Source organism: Fundulus heteroclitus, chromosome 13 (assembly GCF_011125445.2).
Source record: "Fundulus heteroclitus isolate FHET01 chromosome 13, MU-UCD_Fhet_4.1, whole genome shotgun sequence".
Lineage (NCBI taxonomy): Eukaryota > Metazoa > Chordata > Actinopteri > Cyprinodontiformes > Fundulidae > Fundulus > Fundulus heteroclitus.
The window spans coordinates 35,507,345-35,526,251 of NC_046373.1; the positions used below are offsets into that span (position 1 = coordinate 35,507,345).

An 18,907-nucleotide genomic window follows, 5' to 3' on the forward strand; every position below is an offset into this window, starting at 1 on the left:
AACAGCTGAAACCAGGGTGACTTGAGAACTTCAAGGAATGAGCCCACTGGATGACCCATGATCTGACAGATGAAGGTACATAGTGTCGACCCTGAGGACCACGTCCCAGATCTGGGTCGTCAGCTTGTTGGATGACCTGCTCTGGATCCCTGGAGAGAGAACCAATGATACAGGAGGAAGGGATTATTGTTGTCGGTTGCCTGTTCTCTTCTGAGGAAAATTGACTGGACGGTTTGACGTTCTTGATGCCAGGGCGGTAGGTGATGGAGAAATTGAAACGGGAGAAAAACAGCGACCATTGATAGACGAGGATTGAGTCTTTTAGCTGTCTGCAGGTAAGCCAAGTTCTTGTGGTCTGTCCAGGTGATTATAGGTTGCGGGGTGCCCTCCAACCAACCTGACATGTTGTTGACGCTCATTAAGGGTTTTTGAAAAGATGAGAATGTCATTGTAACCCAGGTAGTTTCTGCTCCTTGTCCATCTCTATCTGACACCAATTTGTTATCATGAGATGTTAGTTCCATGTGAGATTTGGAGCGCTGTTGGTGTGGGGCCAGCTGGGTCTCGAGCAGTTGCAGATGCCTCTACCGCTGTGATCAGCTACCCTATCAACTTTGACTTATCTACACGGAACCATGCATTGGATGGTGAGCTAAGGAGGAAGTCCCTGAGGATGTCATTAACAAGGGCCTGAAAAACGGTGGGGGCGTTATTGAGTCTGAATGGCATGACTAGGTACTCATAACGCCCAATGGGCGTCTTGAAGGTGGTTTTCCATTCGTCCCCTTTCCTTATGTAAAGGAGATAAGCGTTACAAAGGTCGAACTTAGTAAAGATGAAGGAACCCTGGACTGATTCAAAAGCAGAGGACAGCTGTGGTTGTGAATACTTATTTTTAACAGTGATACGGTTGGGTTCACAATAGTCGATGCAAGGTTTAAGAGTCTTTTTCTTAACAAAAAAGAAACCTGCACTGACTGGGAATGAAGATGGTTTGATGATGCCTGCCTTGAGTGAATCAGTAATGCAGTTAACCAAGGACCCATGTGCAGCTCCAGAAATGTAATACAAACTGCCCGAGAGTAATGCAGCTCCAGGGAGGAGGTCGATGGCACAATCATAAGGTTGATAAAGAGGAAGTGAAAGGTCCCTACTAAAGAACCTCTGAAGGTCATGGAACACAGGAGAAACTTTGGAAAGGTCAACACTGTCACAGGGACTTGGTAGAATGGAGGAACTGGGAGTAGCCGCAAATTGGAGACAGGTGGCAAGGAAGAACGGACTCCATGACTCAATGTGTATCCCTCCAATTAATATGAGGGTTTTGAGTGGCTAAGCAGGGATACCCCAGGACAACATCAGATTCCTGGAAGGGAAACGCATAAAACATGGTCTCCTCTTGATGGTTACCTGAGATAAGATGAACGGGCTCAGTTTTGTGGGTAATGGAATGAAGTATCTTACCTTCAAGAGCGGCAACTTTAATGGCAGTTGGAAGAGCCATGGTGGGAAGATTGAACTTGGACACCAGCACAGGACTAATAAGTTTCTGTTCAGAACCAGAGTAAATAGGGGCTGTTGTAGAAAGTTGCTGGTTACGACTGACAATAGTGGTGTTAAGCAAAAATCAGGGGACTTCGTTGTTACGTACCGCACCCACCAGGGGGTCCTGGTGGGTGCAGTAAGCCCACTGGTGGGCTTTGTCTTTTGGCATCACGGGACATTCAAGCCTTTAGTAACCTGATTGACCACAATAAAGATACAGCTTAGCTGTAATGCATTTCTGCCTCTCTTCATAAGAAAGCTTGGTCTTTCCTATCTGCATAGCATCATCTATAGGTGTGGTTCTCAATGGAAAAACCTTACTGACAGCTTCCCCTTGTGGAGCGTTAAAGCTCCAGAGAACAGATTTAACAGACCTATGCTTATTCTGCCTCTCTAAGAGGCGGTTATCAATCAGATCATCCAGAAAGTTAAGTTCGTCTCTAATTGTGAATTCATCCTTTATTTTTTTTTGGATAGATTATGTCTAAATACCCCCCTCAAAGCCAGGGTATCCCAGCCGGACGCCGCAGCGAGGGTTCTAAACTCTACTGCTAAAGCAGTCATAGGGTGATTATCGTGTTTGAGCGACCAAAGTTTAATAGCCATCTCTTGGTCACTGATCCTGGGAGTAAAAGTCTTCTTAAATAACTCAAGAAACTGTGGATAGGTATACAGATCTAATGTGGTTTATTTAATGATATACTCTACCAATATTAGCACTTGTCCTCTGAATAATCTAATTATGAAGGAAATCTTGCCAGCGTCACCAGAGAAAGAATGACGCTTGCAAGACGTGCATCAATCTACCTCACCAGAAAAGGCCTCTGGAGTTGGGGAATAGACTCCAGACCTACAGAGGGCATGGCTGTGGCCGAGGTGATTATGGGAACCTGGGAAATGGAAAATGAACCTGGAGCCTGTACTTGAATATCTTGAGCCTGTTTGGTGAGGTTAGTCAGGGTGTGCATAATCAGATCCTGCTGTTTGTTCATAGATTGTAGGAAAGCCTTATGTTGTCCCAGAAGAACACCCTGGTGAAATACTATGCTCCATATTTGTGTTCTTTCATCGGATGGGTCAGATCATTGTCATGTTAACATTGTTTCCATTGTTGACCCAGAACAACAAACACGGAAACATCAGTCAGTAAAGTATCTTGTTGTAAGAAGTGATTTGTGGAAGGTGGACTGGAACCAGGACCGGGTACTGGGAGGAATCAGGGCACCACCCGGAAAATAGAGAGTGAACACCGACAACAACTCAGGAGGTGATTAAATGGAGCAGAGGCTGCCTTATGGATAGGTGGAAGACAGGAGTCCAGAGGAGGGTTAATGCCTGAAGCGGCAGTGTCTGGCTCAGTGTGTGCGGTAGCTGGCAGGCGGCTCGGGTGTAGTGAGCTCAGAACGGCAGACAGGTGACGGCTCGACAGGAGGAGACAGCAGTAAAACCTCAGGAAGGCGCGGGCACTCGAGGCAGACAACGTTTGTGGAGCCACAGTAAAGTGGGAGACAAGGACAGCTCTAGGCTGACCCAGAACAGGTTCTGGAAGCAAGATTCAAAGGAATAAGCAGACAGCTGATGGCAAGGAGAAAACATGAGCACAAGTCGGCCAGGTACCGCTCGGGAGAGCTAATGCTCTGACGCTTTCCTTCTGGCTTCTGCCTCCTTAAAATTGCCACTTGATTGGAGTAGATGGGGAGCGTCTGTGCAATTGTCCGCACCGCAAGGTCCACAACACTACCCAGCAAAGAATAACAACCGCATACCTGATATAGTATGCGGTTGTTATAACAGATGTTATTGGTAAGCACAAGGTGAATGCACAACACTTGAAATATCTGGTAACTTTCTTAAATCATGTCATTTATGTAGCTCTTTATTCTGAGTTTTATTTCTTTCAGACTGAAGACAATTATCGGGATGAAAAGCTTGTCTCCTTTGATAAGTAAGTAACTCTAATTTTTATAGTTTTACTCTGGAAGTGCCTTTTATATAAAACTGAGATGTATTGAAATTTAAGGTGTTTTAATAGAAAATGATTAGAGTATACTAAGATATGTGCTTAGATTTTTAACCGAATCATGAAAAATGTTTGATAAACATATCAGTAAAAATTTACTCCACACTTTATTTTCATACACACTCAAAAATATAAACACTTTTGGTTTTGCTCCCATTTTTATGAGATGAACTCAAATATTTAAAACTTTTTCCACATACACAATATCACCATTTCCCTCAAATATTGTTCACCAACCAGTCTAAATCTGTGATAGTTAGCACTTCTCCTTTGCTGAGATAATCCATCCCACCTCACAGGTGTGCCATAACAAGATGCCGATTAGACACCACGATTAATGCACAGGTGTGCCTTAGACTGCCCACAAAAAAGATGACTCTGAAAGGTGCAGTTTTGTTTTATTGGGGTGGGTTGTGGGGGGGGGGGGGTCTGGGGACTTAGAGAACCAGTCAGCATCTGGTATGACCACTATCTGCCTAACGCAGTGCGACACATCCTCTTCGCATAGAGTTGATGAGGTTGTCATTTTTGGCCTGTGGAGTGTTAGCCCACTCCTCTTCAATGGCTTTGCGAAGTTGCTGGATATTGGCAGTAACTGGTACACGCTGTTGTATACGGCAATCCAGAGCATCCCATGCTCTGGATTGGCCGCCAGCCACTTGGGCCAGCTCCTCCGGGGTGGCCCCCAGCCACTTGGGCCAGGTCCTCTGGGGGAATCCCGAAGCATTCCCAGGCCAGCCGAGAGACATAGTCCCCCCCATAGACATCATATACGTAGACGTGTCGATGTGCGCAGGTTTGCACGTCAACGTCACCCCCATATTGTATGTGGCAGAAAAAAGTTAAGTTCTGTTGCAGTGAACGTGGATCAGAAAAGATGCCTCATTCCTGTGCTGCATGGAAATATATTCTGGCTGATTCACTACTTGTATATGCCTTCTATTAACTAAGGCTGCACCATGCTGCAAAACTGGACGCACCTTTAGTCTGAAGAGTAGCAACACTAGGAAAAAGCTGTGCAAGACTATTCTTTTTGAAGGTTTTTAGCTTGCATATAGTACAGACTATTGTATTTAGACATAGATGTGTGTGTATATATATATATATATATATATATATATATATATATATATATATATATGCCAGAAGCTGGTTGAATATGCTTATTATTATTATTAATTATAATTTGGTATTATAATTTAAGTAATAAATCATTCAACTCAAAATTCCGCTATAACAAAATTATAGTTCAAGTGGTGGTGATGTTAGCTATAAGCTTGTAAGGATTTATACTACTAATGCATTACTTAATTAGCTGTTATGAATTCATTTATGCTGGAATAAATGATCTGGTCGGACTTTTACCTGACGAGGTTTATCCGGCAGGCTGTGAGAACGCCGATGTAACTGCAATTAGAGTTTAAATCCTTATTCTTTATCACCATCCGATGATATTGTCTCTGTATTAATATCAGATGTTAACTCCAAGGGAGGTTAGCTCTGAATTCTGAACAACCATACAACTGTGAATTAGATTGAACACAAAACAATTTCTATTCCGCAGTGGTGGTTTTATTGAACCAAAAGCAATTCCCTGTTAAAGTAATTCTCTGATTCACAACCCTGGGAAATCTTACTCCCTACTAAAACTACACATGCAAAATATAGGTGGAAATAAAAGAACAAAACAAAAATAAACAATGGATTAAAAATGAGCGATTAGCAAATCTTAGTTCAACTCACAGTTGTTTAACACCACTTTCGAGACATCGGCATTTGACGTAGCAGCATTGACAGACAGAACAGCTTCGGGAATCCCACTGGACGCTTTGATGTCTTGCAAAAGCTAGTTCAGCTAAGCTCCCTACAGTTCAGTCGTACGCCACCCTCCCAAGATGGCTGCTACGATGACGTATAGTCTACCAATTCACGTGATGCGTGAGGGGAGGTCCTAATGACGTAACCACGCTTATGCTGATGGGAGCTTCGAGAGGGCGCGGCTAACTGGGAGTTTAAGCAAAGACCGCAAAATGAGCTCGGACAAAAAGATTAAATTCACTGATAAGGAGAAGCGAAAAGAGAGGGGGGAAAAGCATGGAAGACGATGGAAAAGAACGACACGGCAGGGTTATTGATAAACCACAAATTAACACAGCAAGATCAATTGTAAAATGCATGCACATACAAAGAAAATATTTAGCAAAATAATTCCAACTTCGTCGTGGAATAAAAAGCAATAACCTACACCTACAAAGTTCCTACACCTGCCCAGGCACTTCTAAATACCCTATAAGTAAAAGGGGAGAACCCCGTTACTTGATCCCGGAATGAAGTCCCGGCTTCGGTGTCCGTGAGCGCTCGGAATAACGCGGCGTCCTGAATGCACCGGAGCGGGCAGCAGCAGGGACAGGCAGGAAGGCTCTTTCGTCTCTTCCTCCGGGCTCACGGTAGCTTTGCTCGGCCCAGCAAAAGCGTAGTCCTCTTTCGATCACTGGGAGATAAGGTGGCTTCCAGTATTTGATCAGAGGGAATTAAAAGTACCTTTTTAGAGTTGACCTCCTGCTATAATTAATGCAGGTAAAAGTTTGCTTCGAAAAATCTCGGTCCAGCGAGAAACTCGAGCACGTGGCGCGTGGGTAATTAATCCATGGAGTACAGCTGTGTGTCTTCTCAGGTTGCCGGTGTGCCAGAGAAAGAAGGCAGATTTTTGTGCGTGAACGAGTTTTATCAACTTTGCCTAGCAACGTTATCTCTACGCTCCTTTGTTAGGGCGGCAGCCATTTTGGGCCGCACTGCATGATGGGAGTTGGTGGCCATTTTGACCACATTGCATCATGGGTAATGCGGTCCGTCACGTCCCGAATTAATGCCGTTTTTGTCACGTCCCGTAATGGCATAACATACCCCTCTTTAGCTTTGAAGAGTGGGATGCTGGTCACAGTCTTTAAAGCTACAACCAAGTCCATTCTGGCGTGACGAAAATCCGTTGTGCATGAGTGGAACAACCTAATAGTCTTTCTAGTAGTCCTTTGGGATTCATGCAGTTCAGTTCATCATCCGAGAGGAAGAAAAAAACAAAGCATTCATTGTGCCTGGGTCAGTGACCTAGCCTGGGCAGGACTAAGCTATAGCTAGTACTTTCTATTGGCTAATAAGGCAAACAATAAATGAAAAAAAAAGAAATGCAGAACTTCACAATCACCATTGTCGATTAACTTTGAACCAAGGAAAGGAGAGAGGGGAAAGGAAAGAGACAGCGGTTCGTAGTCTAATCAGCTTGTGGCCTTTGGGGAGCTGGTGCTACGAACCTGGGAGCGACAAAGGTGAGGGCGTCAATCCTGGTTTGCAATTGTTTGATCTGCATGTATGCTGCATACGCCATTGCAGTAGTGATGGCCCATCCAAATACAAGGAGAACCATAATAATGGTCATAATGTGAGTGTCGGTCGACTCTGTAGCTCTGGGGAAGCGAAGCAGAGGGACCGAGCTCAACTCTGATGGGGTGAGACTGAATTTAATCAGCTGGGTGCCTGCAAGTAAAAGCTGTCTTTCATTGCCGACATCAATTCTGAAATTGTATCCCTTAAAAATATCTATTATTTCAATCTCTGAGTCATATTTGTCAACGTCAAGGTGATGCCGAACCATGTTTCCAATGTGGACTACAGCACCTTGACGTGGGGAACAGAAAATGGTTTGGTTGGGCAGTTTTAGTCTAGTAACTGTGTCATGCTGGCTCGTAAGCACCCCAGGGCTTCTGCCTCTGGGGTGCTAACGAGCCAGCGGTTACCTGCCCGCTCAATTTTGGTTTCCACACCTGCATCTTTAAGGGTCATTTTGGCCTGACAGTTTTGTTCAGGGGATTCATTCCTTAGACCACACAGGTAATTGGTAACGTCTCTGATAAATGGGTTGCTTGGGCATACCCAGTGGATGTCCTTGGTTTTAGTACACAAATCCAGATTAGGGACTAAATAAAGTTTGGGGTCAGCATTATGATAGGCCAACATTGAGGGGGTTTGTAGGTGTACGTGGGTCTCACCTTGCCAAAAGCCGACATTCAATACTGATTTAAGCCTATACACGTTAGCTCTTTCAATGATGGGAAGGTTTAGCATAAATCCTATCTCCAAGTTGTCGGGATTTACAAATATTGGAATTGCACTCCCTAGGCTGTACGCCAGGTGTGTTTTGTGGTGGTTGCAGTGTTTCACTAGAGGCAGAGTTGAGAACCTTTTCAACCCAAACTACTGGTACAAGGTACGGAGGAATAAGTCCTTCAGCAAGGCTATTTATGGATGACCTAACCTCTCGAGTGAGGTCCTGCATTAAGTTTCTAACCACCGGAGTATACCTCATGTCATTCTTTGCCACTTCTGTGAGCGTTTCCAAAGCATGCATGGTGTTAGTGCTGAGTGTGAAATTATAGACGTGAAGTTATGTATTGACATTTGTTTTATTAGTGCATGTTTAAAATGTCCTGATTGAACATGCACTTGTCCTATTTAATGCTATGCATTGTTCTCTTCGGCGGGGGCGGAGTTAGGCTCTGTTCCCTGTGAGGAGAGTTTGGTGGACGGTTTAGTTTGGTTCGCATGAACCCATGTGTACTCTGGACTTTGCACGCGGGCTTCTAGGTTCTTTCAAGGCCACGCGAAAGTCGTTCGGAGACGGTCTTTTAAGTCAGTGACGCACTGGTGTGCTGTGTAGACGGTTGTCACACTGACGTCTTCAGGCTGGTAGATGAGATTCAGGGGAAGTGTCATTTGTCTTCCTGTCATCATCTGGAAAAGTGTCACCCCTGTGGAGCATGGTGAGGTAGAGCGGATTAGCAATAGGACCAGGGGAAGCTTTATGTCCCGGTCCCTGCCATGGCTGCTGGCATGTTCCTTTGACATGCTGACCACGGTGCAGTTCATTCGCTCCACCTGTCCCGATGACTGTGGGCGGTAGGGGATGTGGAATTTAACTTCCACACCCAACATGTCGAAAAGCTCGGTCATAATGTTTGACGTGTAATGCATTCCTCTGTCCGAGTCGATGGACAGGGGAAGGCCCCACCGGCTGAAAACGTGGTTTAGCAGCAGGGCTGCTGTGGTGACAGCGGGGGCATTCGGTGCCAGCAAACATTTGACCCATTCTGTGAAACTGCCTGTTATTGTCAAAAGATATTTGTTACCTCTTGACGGTTCAGGGACTGGACCATTCCAGTCAGTCTGCGAATGAGACCACAGAAATGTAACCCCCCCTTCGCTTAAGCAGGGCTCGGTCTAGTGGTCGTGTGGGTTGTAACTGGCTGCAGGTTAAGCAGCCTTGTACATACTCCTGGGTGTCCTGGGCCGTTGAAGGCTGGTGCGCCACCTGTAGAAGAGTTTTCAGATTAGCTTTGCAGCTTCTGTGTTCTCCTTCTGGTGAGTCATGGACGTTTGTCAATGTGATCCCAAGTTCGTTTGAATCTTTGGGAGGAAACTCATAAAACAGCTCCTTAAGTGCTGTTTCCTCTGTTTCAGTGGTCAGTGCATCAGCTTTTTCCAGCTGTTGCATAATTTCTGTTTTGAAGCCAGGGCAGGGCTCAGTGGGTGAGTCCCAGTTCTCTGGTTGATTTGGTGCTGGTTCTGTTGGGTTGGTTGCTATCGCATACACCCACAGGTTTCCTTCAGCTTCAAGCGTTGCACTACAAATGGATCCAGCAGGCAGAGCTTCATGTCGCCTGATTTGGATCATGTTGGAAGGAAAAGTAAACACGGTGTCTGGAGAGTCCTGTCTGCCGGTCAAGGATAAGGGCAGGTCTCCAATGACGGGAATGCTCAGCTCAAAGTCGTGGAAAGAGCTTTCAATGAGCACCCCAAGAGGTTTCTTCGCCACCACTTGGATCGGCATGTGGGTTGGATTCTCCACTAACAGGTAAGCTGAGCGGTTGTTCAGCTCAAGCAGGGGTGTGCCCCGGATGACCAGGTTGGATTCCTGGAAATAAGAAAGGGGTTGAAAGAAAACCTGTGTGCTCTGTATTTGTTGTCCTTTCAGGATGGCTAATCTGATAGGTACACCTGCAGTCTGTGGTGGTATTAGCATGTTGGTTTCGCTAGCCACCTGGCAAGCCTGTGGGATGGTTTGCCCTGATCGCATGACTTCAGGAGTACTCAGGAAGGAACTTGGGGTCACGTGAGGCTGAGCCCACAGGACCTGGTTAAAAGTGTCCAGCTGTGCACCTAGCCGTACCAGAAAATCAGCACCAACAAACACTGGAGGATGTAAATTCTCCACAATGCTGAAAGGATGAGAGAGCTGTCTTGTGCCAATCTGTGCATAAAGTATGCACACCCCCGTTGCTTTCAGAAGCCGGTGAGGCCAGTCTGCTGAGAGCAAGTAGTGGCTGTGTTTTGTTTCAGCCAGATGGGGCTTTTCACGGCACAGAGAGCTGTATAGATCTCTGCTGATCTCAGATTTCTCTGACCAAAGAGCCAGCAGCACGTCTGGCAAGATTGTGCTTTCCAGGTGCACACCTTCGGCCACTCTGGGGTTATAGGGTTCAACTCCAGAGTGTTTAAGTGAGCAGAGGAAGGATGTGTGGCTGCAGAGAGAAGTTCTCTGATCGCTGAGAAGCAGTGGTGTGTCAGAGGATTTGGAAATCGGCTCTGTTGAAGGCAGAAATGGTGCTAAAAGTTCTTTGGGCTCTTCGGAGCATGTCACCTGGTTGATAGGGATGGACGGTCCACTTCCAGAAGTAAGAGGCTTGGGAGTCCCCACTTGGGCCCAAAGATGACCATGATGGCAGTCAATGAGTGGGGCTAATCTGTTCAACAGATCCTGACCCACAAGAAAAGGTTCTGTGTCCAGAGTACAAATGTAGATGGGGTGAACAAGGGTCATGTCACGGAAAGTGATGTCTAACCATGCCCATTTGGTGATGCATGACTGATCCTGAGTGTAGCTGGTGATGCCCACGTTACAAGTCTCCACCTGGAACGGTTTCCCAAGAGACACCATAACTCTGGTCACCTCATCAAACAAATCTGAGCACATTAGACTGATCTCGGAACCTGTGTCTAAAAGAGCATTTGCATTTACACATCCTCCAATAACTGTCGAGCAGTATAAGCGATGCGCATTTTCATGATGGTTTAGCTCACCTAAAAACCTTAGGAAAGGGGTTTTCTGATCACCTGCTGATGGGATTTTAGAAGGTTGTTGGTGAATTTTCGGTTGGTTCCCCCCCTTAATCAGATAAACTCTGTTAGAAGGGGGAGCCTGGTCCACGCCTAGTCATGCTGACGGGGGTTTTGGGCCTGGCTTTCCAGGAGGGTCGGCAGGATTGGATGATGGCTGGGACGGCTGTGCCGCGATCTAATGCACTGTTTCGGCTAGCAACCTGCGAAAAGTCTCCTTTCTCATTGACTCTTCTATGCGCAGGTTCCAGCCTTTGTTGTCATGTGTGCTTTTCGGCTTTTCCAGCCTGTCAGTTTGCTTACCGTATCGAGCTGGATCCGGCCTGTGCCATTTTTGAAACCTCTCAACTTCCATGCTGCCATGCTGACCTCTCCTATCATGAGAAGCTTTCTTCTGCTGCGGCTCAAAACCATGTTGCTTATTAGGGCCAAATCTAGTTTTAGGTTTGAAGGGAGGCATCTCATGTCCCTCCAGACCTAAACTCTTTTCTGGTTCGGTCTGAATCTGTAGAACCCTGTTATCACTGTCGGCTCCTTTGTTGGGCCGGACACGTGTTTCCCATGCCACCTGCGCTTATTTCCTGATTTCCTGCATGGTAAGTTTCTTGGTTCTACAATGCATGGTAACCTCATAACGCACGCTTTCATGAAGGTTGTGGAGGAACAAAGATTTGAAAGTGTGGTCTTCCTCCAAGCCGGGAGCATTTCGTCCCTGAAAGTAAGCAGCCCGCAGGCGACGGTAGTACAGTTCTCTTTTGCTGAATTGCAAAAACTCCAAGAGTCGCAGAAGCTGGGTCTGTGAACACAGAATATTCTTCTCTTAAAGCCTGAAAAAGAGCTGAATAACGGTCAAGTGTAGCTGGAGGGAGGCTCTCTATGAAAACATGGACACTTCTGGACGTGGTTTTCCAGATAAGCCTCAACTTTTCTTGAGCAGAGGAGTTATATAAGTCTAGCAGACAGCGCTCTACCTCTGAGATAGTCATCAATGGTGGATTCTGGATTGCTAGGATCAAAACGCTCTATGTCTCGGGCCAGGGACTCAAGTTGACACATCCGCAGTCCCTGTGCAGGGATCGGGGCTGGTCCATCTGAGTCCTCTCCTGACGACTCCTGCCTGCGGTAAGCATGATGGAAAGGGGCTCCAGTTCTGACCTCCTACCTGGCATCCGCAGCCGTTCGTGGGACGCCGGGGGACCCTCCCTGTCATGAACTCTTGTCTGTGGACGCAGTTCAGAGGAGTGGGGTTCACCTGTGTTTCAGGAAAGGTGCTCCCGTCGCCCTGGTGGGGGGAAAAGTGGGAAGCAGGTGTTGTTCCATGATTTACATCATGTGGATCAGTCCTGATTGCCACCGAAAGTTGTTTCTTTCCGTATCACACTGCTATATCTGTCCTGACCTTCGCTTACCCTTCGCTCAGAAGGTGTCTGGGGGCCCAGTTCATCCAATGTCCTCCAGGTGTGATCCCCATGTTTTCCTTTGGGGTTCTCACACTCAGATCCTTCTGTCTGCAAGCTAATGAGATCCTCCTCTCGCTCCTCTTTGAGATGACAGCTGCCCTGAACACTTCTCTGTTCTGGCTCCCCAACTCTTTCCTCAGCTGCGATCCACATCTCAACCTCTCTGTTACGCAGATCAGTCTCTAGCGTTAACCTTCGGTGGTATAACGCAGATAATTCACCCAAAACATCTGCTACCAATCTATGTTTAGGCTTGCTTTGGACCTCCTCTACCAATTCCTGAATTTTTCTCTCACAGTCCTCTATACTAAACTGATTCAAGCGGTCTTGGTCCTCCGGTGTCATTTTAAGCAGTGAGCTAATGACACCCTGAGCCTCCATTCCAATGGAGCATTCTGGACCTTCAGCTCCTTTGACTGAAGAACCTCTACTATCCATTCTTTGTCAGCTATGGATAGCAACACAACAACTGTAGCTCAGCACTACACAACAACAAGTAACAACACTGTAGTTTAGCTCAGCGTTAAACGACAGACAACAAATAACAACGCTGTATTCTAGCTTAGCACTAAGCAACAACGCATACACTTTAGTTTAGCTCAGCGCTAAACGACTGCTAACAACAACTGTTAAGTGGCTTCACTTTAACTGTCAACAGCAAACACGCACTATGACTGACACTTTACTGCAGGAAGTGGGTTCAAATACGTGCGTTTAATTAGGCTGCGCAGGGGAAAATCAATCCTGCGACTTACAACTCCTATGTTTTAGGAACGGTTAATATGCTTGTTTAATTTTGAGAATATTAACTGTGAGTGACATAGACCACTAACCTTTCGGCCAGTAATTAAGTGATAAGCCGTGGCTTTGTTTGTGGTGTGAGTTATTTAAGAACAGGTGCTCTACACATGTGTGGAAAATAGCAAAGTGTTTGGAACTTCAGAGGAGGCAAAGAATGGCAGTTAAAACCGCTAAATTGCAACCTTAGTTTCAAAATCACAGCTCAATTTTGACCACTTATGATGAGCAAAAGGGGGAAGAGGGAGGAAAGAAAAGAAAAAAAAATTACCAAAGGAATAAAAAAAATATGATAGATATGATAATAAGTTGAAAAAATTAATAAAATAAAATTAAAAATGTCAAAAGGGCGTAACCATAAGGCAAGTTTAAAGAAACTGACTTTCAAAACGGTCCCTCTGGGACACTGAGCGATCTAAGCTGTCTTTAAAACCGTGACTGCAACTACCTATCCTGGCCACCAGATGGAGGCAGGGTGCCCTTCACTTTGGGAAGACTGAGCTGTAATTACACACAATGTCCAGCAGATGGGGAATTGTGTCCCTTAGTGATGGGTCGATGAGGCGTCATGAAACGTTTCGACACGTTGCCAAACTGTATTGATACTGCACCGATACTGTGTCACTGAATACTGACACCTGCTGGACCTTAAAAATCCCTACAGGCAACCTGGTTGACAGAGTTAACTGACACTGATTTGATGACCAAGTATACACAATACAATTTAAATCATTGTATGTTGCATTGTATTATTTTATATTTTCATTTGAATTAAACATATATTTGATTTTTTTTAGATACAGTCAATAAATAATGTGAAGGAGGATGCTTGTGGACTGGCTTTTTTATTTTTTACAAATGGTTGATTGGGCGCTGTGTTTAGTTACCTGACTGATATCATCTGTTCTGAAATCGGACATGCTGAGTATGACAAAGGGAGGAAGAACTACTCAGAGTAGCAGCTTTCTACTCAGTGTAGATCAGCCGTTTTTTCTGAAACAACGCTCAGAACAAAGACGCACACAGCACAACCCGCCCATCCATAAAGGCGTCTGCCCAACCCATCCATCAGTGGTGCGCTCCAATCAGCACCTTGCGCTCACAGAGCGAGACTGTGGTACAACACCATCACACCAGAGTTGCAAAATGGTTAAAAATTAACCGTTATTTTGTTTACAGTTCAGCTTGGATTTTTTTACTGCGCAGCATAGCTTTGCTGTGCGCGCTGCTGTGCGCTAATGCACAAGCGTGCAGCTTAGAGGGAACAGAAACAGTTTGGCGCGTCAGTCAGTTCGAAACAGGTGCTGTATTGGTCACGTGACTTTTCCGTAGTAATACACACATCGACACGGGTTTCGCTCTATGAGACCGACACATGCGCCGACGCATCGGTGTTGCACTAGTGTCCCTCTTTCAAACAATTATGCTGCAATTACATACAGTGTCCACCAGATTGAGGCAAGGTCTCTCTTTTCAAAGCAGAACACAACGCAGACAATGATCAGTAGCAGACGCTGGCTGTGCTGTCTGTTTCAATATAGCTGACTTCCAGTCCAGAAATCAATATTCAAACCTCAGGTTAACAGCCTCAAACTACCACAAACACGTAGTGATAGTTCCTTAATCAATTGACTGAATAGCAAGGTGAGCAGTCAAAATGTTATATACACATATATATACACACACACACACATATATATATATATATATATATATATATATATATATATATATATATATATATATATATATATATATATTAGTGCTGTCAGTTAAACGCGTTATTAACGCCGTTAACGCAAACCCATTTTAACGCCGACAATTTTTTTGTCGCCGTTAACGCGCGTCGCGTCAAAACACACACCGTTCCCTAATGTTTTTCCCCCGCCGCGCTCTCCGTACTGTGTTTCTTTTACCCTCGGCGCTTTCCGTAGTTTCAAGAGTGCTAGAAAACTGTAGCAAAACACACCCGCCCCGAAGGGTTTCTTTTACCCTCGGACACATGCGACTTTGGGCTTCTTTTTTCTAAAAGCGCTTCTAAATTTCATAAGTCACGGGTTGCGGTTTTTTTGGGCACGTTTCTGAAAGTGAAATCGCTTATTTGGGCTCTAAAATAAGTGACGAAATAGGGGTTATTATGAGGCCTGCCTGCACTGCCCACACTTTGTATCCAGCTGAACTATCCCTCCGCCATAGGAGCCAACGGTAGTAAAGGCAGACAGAGCAACTCTGCACGTATTTTCTGCAGTTTACGGTGCAATAACCGGTGATAACTGCTGAAAGTAGATTACATGGTGCAGATCACCATTTTATCAGACATTGGTTCTGAAGATGAGCTTTTACACGTTGATAAAATTGCAGAAACCCAACCCATAAACCGTACTTTAATGCTTATTAATTTGTTTTCTCTGTATTTGACAAACTAAGGCTGAATCACGTTGCCAAACGAAGGACCTGGAGTTACTAAACAGTTGCTAAACAGTCTCATTCAAGGGTATTAAGTTCCTGGCCCAGTTGCAAGCAAAGTGTAAGACTGGAATGACCTGAAAATTTAAAACCTTTTTCCAGGCTTAAACTGTATAAATATGGATATAAACAGCAAGCAAAAATATTGTTGTTGGTGTGAAAGCTCCGAATTAGATGTGTGTGAGAGAGAGAGTGAAGAAATGAACAAAACTTATGACTATTGAAATGTACAATTTTTAATAATTTATATGTTTATGCATAATACCATGTCTAGCTTTGTTTAAGAGGCAAAAAAATATATTGGCATGAAAACAGGTATTTATTTACACATTTGTTTACACATGGTGTAAACATCAGGGCGTCATGATTAGTCATTTAGCCATTATAGTCCAGAGTTTAACATTTGGCACCAGGATGTTTTCATTACAATTCTGAAAAGTGCTTGAAAAATAACATAAAAATATGTTTTGTACAAGCATGTATTTTATTAGTGTCATTTATTGCAAAATTGCACATTAAAATGCCCAAACAGGCTATTACACTTTCAGAAATAAAAGGATAAAATATGCGATTAATTGCAATTAATCTCGAGTTAACTATCGACATTATGCGATTAATCGCGGTTAAAATTTTTAATCGTTTGACAGCACTAATATATATATATATATATATATATATATATATAGATATAGATAGATAGATAGATAGATAGATAGATATATATATATATATATATATATATATATAGATAGATAGATAGATAGATAGATAGATAGATAGATAGATAGATAGATATATATATATATATATATATATATATATATATATATATATATATATATATATATATATAGATAGATAGATAGATAGATAGATAGATAGATATATAGATAGATATATATATATATATATATATATATATATAGAGAGAGAGAGAGAGAGAATCACACAGCTATTTATTTGGCTTATTATATATACTTATATACATGTTTGTGTGTGTATATATGTATGTGTGTATATATGTATATGTATGTGTGTATATATATATATGTGTGTGTGTATATATGTATGTGTGTGTATATGTCTTCATTACTTCATAAAACCGTGTGACATGTGAACCATTAGGAACAGACTTTTTGGGGGAGTATTAAAGAGGTAAAATTACTAATATGAGGAAAAAAGACCTAGGACAATAAAGTAAAAAAAAAAAAAGAAAGAAAAAACACAAAAGTGGTAATGTTATGAGAAAAACGTCATATTATGAGAAATAAGAGGGAACATTTCCAGAATAGTCACAATTTGCAGAATTATTTCACTCCTTGAGTAATAGGGCCAGGTTAGATTTTTTAAATTATATTTATTCTTTACGAGAATAAAATCAGGAGAATGAAGCTAAAGGGATACGAAAATAAACTTGTAATATTACAAAAATTAAAATATTACAAATACAAAGTATGTTCTGAGATTAAAGTCACTCTGATAGTGTTTAAGTGACAGATTTGCCACATTTAACATGGCTGATGCATCTTTGCAGAGGCTGAACCCGCCCAACGATGCGTCTACGTATATGATGTCTATGGTCCCTCCAGCATGTCCTGGGTCTTCCCCTGGGCCTCCTCCCGGATATATATATATATATATATATATATATATATATATATAAATAAAATCCTGGGTCTTTCTGCTTGGAGTTTGCATGTGCTCCCTGTGCATGAGTGGGTTCTCTCTGGGTACTCTAGCTTCCTCCCACAGTCCAAAAACATGACTGTCAGGTTAATTGGTCTCTCTAAAATTGTCCTTAGGTGTGAGTGTGTGTGTCAATGGTTGTTTGTCAGGTCTGTTTCTCTGTTGCCCTGTGACACACTAGCGACCTGTCCGGTGTGTACCCTGCCTCTCGCCCATTGAACGCTGGAGATAGGCACCAGCACCCTTCGCGACCCCATGAGGGATAAGCGAGTCAGAAAATGGATGGATATATATAATGGGGCTCTCCAGTTTTACTGACGCACTAACTTTGTTATTCCATAACAGCAACATTTTTTTCCACCACGTTAATCGTGCATTAAAACACGCACACACACAGCAATATATATAAATGGCTTGTATTGCTTTATCAAGTCCGACGACCCCAAAGCACTTTACACTGGTCAGTTATTCACGCATTCACACATACATTCACACCCTGATGGTGGTGAGCTACATTGTAGCCACAGCTGCCCTCAAGCAGACTGACAGAAGCGAGACTCCACAATACCATGCATTTGTGCTAAATCTCATTGCACAAAATGTAAATAATTTAACTGCATTAAAATTAGAACTCCCTGAAAGATGTACATGTCTCTCGGTTCTTCCTTAGCAGGACCCCTATTCTGACATGAAACGGCTCATAAAATGCTATACAGCTCATAAAAAAATCCAAGATTTTTATCTTTTTCATGTAAGCGGTGTAAATCAGTAGGATTTAAACTAAGTCATCTAAAATAAATTATTGCTGTAGTTTGATTATTTTAGTAAGCCATGTAACTTGTTGTAATCTCAGGTTTTGGACAGGAGTCATACTGGTGTAGCAGGCAGTGTACGTGTGATATTGTATGCAGAGGTCCAGTGAACGCTCAGACACATGACAAATTAGGGGGAACATTGGGCCTAGTCAAAATTCCAACCTCAATCCAATTCAAAATCTGTTGAAGAGTTCTCTTTACAAGTGAAAACCATATAACGTGAAGGAGCTGGAGCAGTTTATCTGAGAGCACTTCCCAAAGTGTTGTGTGCGCAGGGGTTCCGCGAACTGCCGCTAGGCGGTGTGCTAGATTGAAAATGTAATGGCGGTCTGATAATTACACAATTACAGTGTTTTTTCCCCACACAATAAAGATGTGTAATTAAACATTTCCTTTGTAAAATTTAAAATCAAAAACTGGAAATAAATAACAATTTATCCACACGAAAACATTTTTATTAAGAAGAAGTCTTCTTATTTGCTTCATTTTAAAATTAGTATCAAGTTATCTTCCATGAATTGTACTGTATACGCGCACCTAGCTTGTGGCCCCTACTTCATTCATTCTCGCAAATATTTTCAATCGGCTGAAATCAGGCAAACTGTTGGATGAAGGCTGGTTCACATGGCTGGATTTTTAGCCCGATTTTCGCTCCGATCTTCCCCTTCAGAGAGGTGCAGATTATCAGCGTCTCTCTTAGAATAATCTTAAGAGAATATCCTGCCGTGTGTGGTGTGTTAAGAGCGATCCAGTCCGCTCTATGGACCGTCGGGACCGCTCCAACCTCAAATCGGGGACATTCACCTGGTTGGATTGTCTTGCCCCGATATCCTACCGTGTGTGGTGTCCCCCGAAGAGCATGGAGCCTATTTAATGTGGCTCCATGCGAAGAAAGAAAGCGAAGTGATTCCCTGAGAGAACCCCTCCCCCGCGTTGTCTCTGCTTCTTTA

General features: G+C 43.6%; 1 protein-coding gene across 1 annotated transcript in view; it reads left to right on the top strand.

Annotated features, from left to right (window-relative positions):
* stx12 (syntaxin 12) overlaps positions 1–18,907 on the top strand; it is a gene marked incomplete in the record, with an annotated part of 53,476 nt that overhangs the window by 22,873 nt on the left and 11,696 nt on the right. The window contains 1 exon segment of the mRNA XM_036145616.1: positions 3,447–3,490. Within this exon segment, the coding sequence (XP_036001509.1) occupies positions 3,447–3,490 (44 nt within the window).